At 37.7% G+C, this 2500-nt stretch overlaps 1 protein-coding gene across 1 annotated transcript in view; it reads left to right on the top strand.

The window, feature by feature from the left end:
• Positions 1-2500, top strand: part of phf24 (PHD finger protein 24) — a 90701-nt gene that overhangs the window by 67813 nt on the left and 20388 nt on the right. The window contains exon 4 of the mRNA XM_063211245.1: positions 730-808. Within this exon, the coding sequence (XP_063067315.1) occupies positions 730-808 (79 nt within the window). The remainder of the gene's footprint in view (positions 1-729; positions 809-2500) is intronic.

Consider the following 2500-nt stretch of genomic DNA (forward strand, 5'->3'; position numbering starts at 1 on the left):
TCGCTTACCAGAGAAATGCAGATTGCAGCAGAACAATCTGAACTTTTATGGAGATTAGAAATCCAAGATATGTAACAATTCATTAATGGAAAAATAATTTCAAATCATTCCAACAGCTGATGTGCAATATTGTATTATTCTGCGTTCTGCTCTTGTGAAATGTCATGATTAATGTAAATACTTTTTTCCATTATCATTTTTCTTATATGGAAATTCTACAACTGAACCATGATCATACATTTCTGTTGATCTGATCTGAATTTGCACTTAGGAAGCATTTGATGAAGAAAAAAAAGTCCAAGATAGCATTTTGATGTCTAATCTGAAGGCTTAACTCAATAATAGTTTATGTGCTCATTAAAAAAATATGTATTCATTTTATCCGATACCATTAAGGGAATGCTTTGGATGGCAGCCAGGAAAACGATGCAGGGCCATTTTCTGTGCAAACATTAAAGTACTGTCTTATCTCATGTAATCTGTATTATCTATTTATTTAAAATAGGCCAATTATTTATTACGTATTTATTCATGTCCTATTTATATACCTGTTGTTACCTGCTGTTTTATGTTACGCTATGTTACGTCACGTTGCGTTGCGTTGCGTTATCTTATCTTATCTTATCTTATCTTATCTTATCTTATCTTATCCTATCTTATCTTATCTTATCTTATCTTATCTTCTTCCCCTCTCTTGTCTTGTCTTATCTTGTCTCGTCATCTCTCCAGGATAATGTGAACCTGCTTCTGACCGAGGAGGAGATGTACAGTCTGATGGAGACCTTTAAGCAGTGCAAGATCATCCCAGGTGCGTGCAGCTATATGCACCACTCATATCAAGTCGTTATGAACACAAATATTAGGCTATACTCACTACTCCTCTGCTTACAAGCATTAGCTCCATATACACATATGAGTGTTTGTGTAACCACTTGATTAAAGTAGTTTATAGGTTGCATGCAGTGGTGATGTGTTACAGATTAAGGTAAGGGCATGTTTTCAGAGGCAATTGAATGTCGAGAGTTGTTATGATTTTCCACGGAATTAATTACTGTAAGTGGGGTTTATTTTTCACCAGTAGCAGCTTGAAAGGCACGTTGGTCTGTTTTGCATCTAGCCCAGTGTTTCTCAACAGGGGTGCCGGGGCACCCTGGGGTGCCGCAGGCCCCCCTCAGGGGTGCCGCGGAAACGGCTGATAAATAAATTATGTCATATAATACTGTACATATTTGTCTAAATTGATAGTTGATTGAGTTAATGCTAGTCAGTGGAATCTTTCATCTGCCATTTATGCACAATAAAGTAAATATAGGTCGCCCCTGTCAGCTGCAACTTCAAATGTAGGTCGTGTGACGTCTCCAAATGTGTTACTTTTCTAAGCTTGTGTGGTATCGGATGCGATGCCATGTTACGGCTTGTTGGTTTGGGGTGCCTTGAAATTTTTCATGAATTGAAAGGGTGCCTCGCCTTAAAAAAGGTTGAGAAACACTGATATAGCCTACGCAGTAAAATGAGGATTTGAGAGGAAATGGACACTGCCTGCCATCAAGAAACCCTTAGACATACACACAATAGACATACAATGATTTGGCTGGTATTTTATTTTGTATGTAACTCTAGACTCCTCACACATAAACTGTTAAGCTACGACAAGACTTGTTGAACCACCACTTGTCAGCACTAATTCTGAGAGAAATCTCTGCACTGCTATGCATATAGCCTACTGTAGGCCTACTTCTGGTTTGGATTATTCCTTCACACTCCTTTTATTTAGGCCTATGGTTTATTCTTGCAACATATCAACAATGGCATAAATAACCTCCGCCTGATAAAGTTTGTGTAGTTAGGGTGTATACAGCATTCAGTTAACAGGTTAGTGTAGTCTGTTTTTTTCACGAGTTAGATTCCTCTGGTAGCTCTCACTGCAGGTGGGTTTTTAAAGTTGAAGATGCTTCAATGTTTCATTCCATCTGTTAGCGCATGGAACATCAGCATATGATACACTTTCACAGTAATTTGCTGGAACACGAGGCTAATCAGAGGCCATTCCTCCCAGTGAATGAGAAGATTAATGTGCATCTCAAGTGAGAATATCTTATTTGGATAATGGCATGGAGAGCGCTGTAGATAATGCTGAATGATTTCACAATTGTGTGTCTGATGAGTACGGCGAAAACAATTCGGGCTGTACGGGAAATTAGGCCATCATTAGCATATTGAGTAAATCTGTATGAAATCATTCAGCCTCTGGGAATACAGTATTATCCACCCTATACTGTAATTGAAAATGAAGAGCTCTCTCTCCCACAAATTCTATAAATCCATTTTGATTAATATTAGAAAAAAACTCCATCTTATTTATTTGCCCAGACCAGCCAATTTTTGTTAAATATTAAAACTATCCAATTTAATCATCCCATTTAGGCCAGCAATCTATTTTGATTAAAAAATAGTGTGGGTCTGCAAACAATCTGACTGCATTGCATTTTTGTGAAGGGCT

The sequence above is a fragment of the Engraulis encrasicolus genome, chromosome 11 (assembly GCF_034702125.1).
Source record: "Engraulis encrasicolus isolate BLACKSEA-1 chromosome 11, IST_EnEncr_1.0, whole genome shotgun sequence".
Classification (NCBI taxonomy): domain Eukaryota; kingdom Metazoa; phylum Chordata; class Actinopteri; order Clupeiformes; family Engraulidae; genus Engraulis; species Engraulis encrasicolus.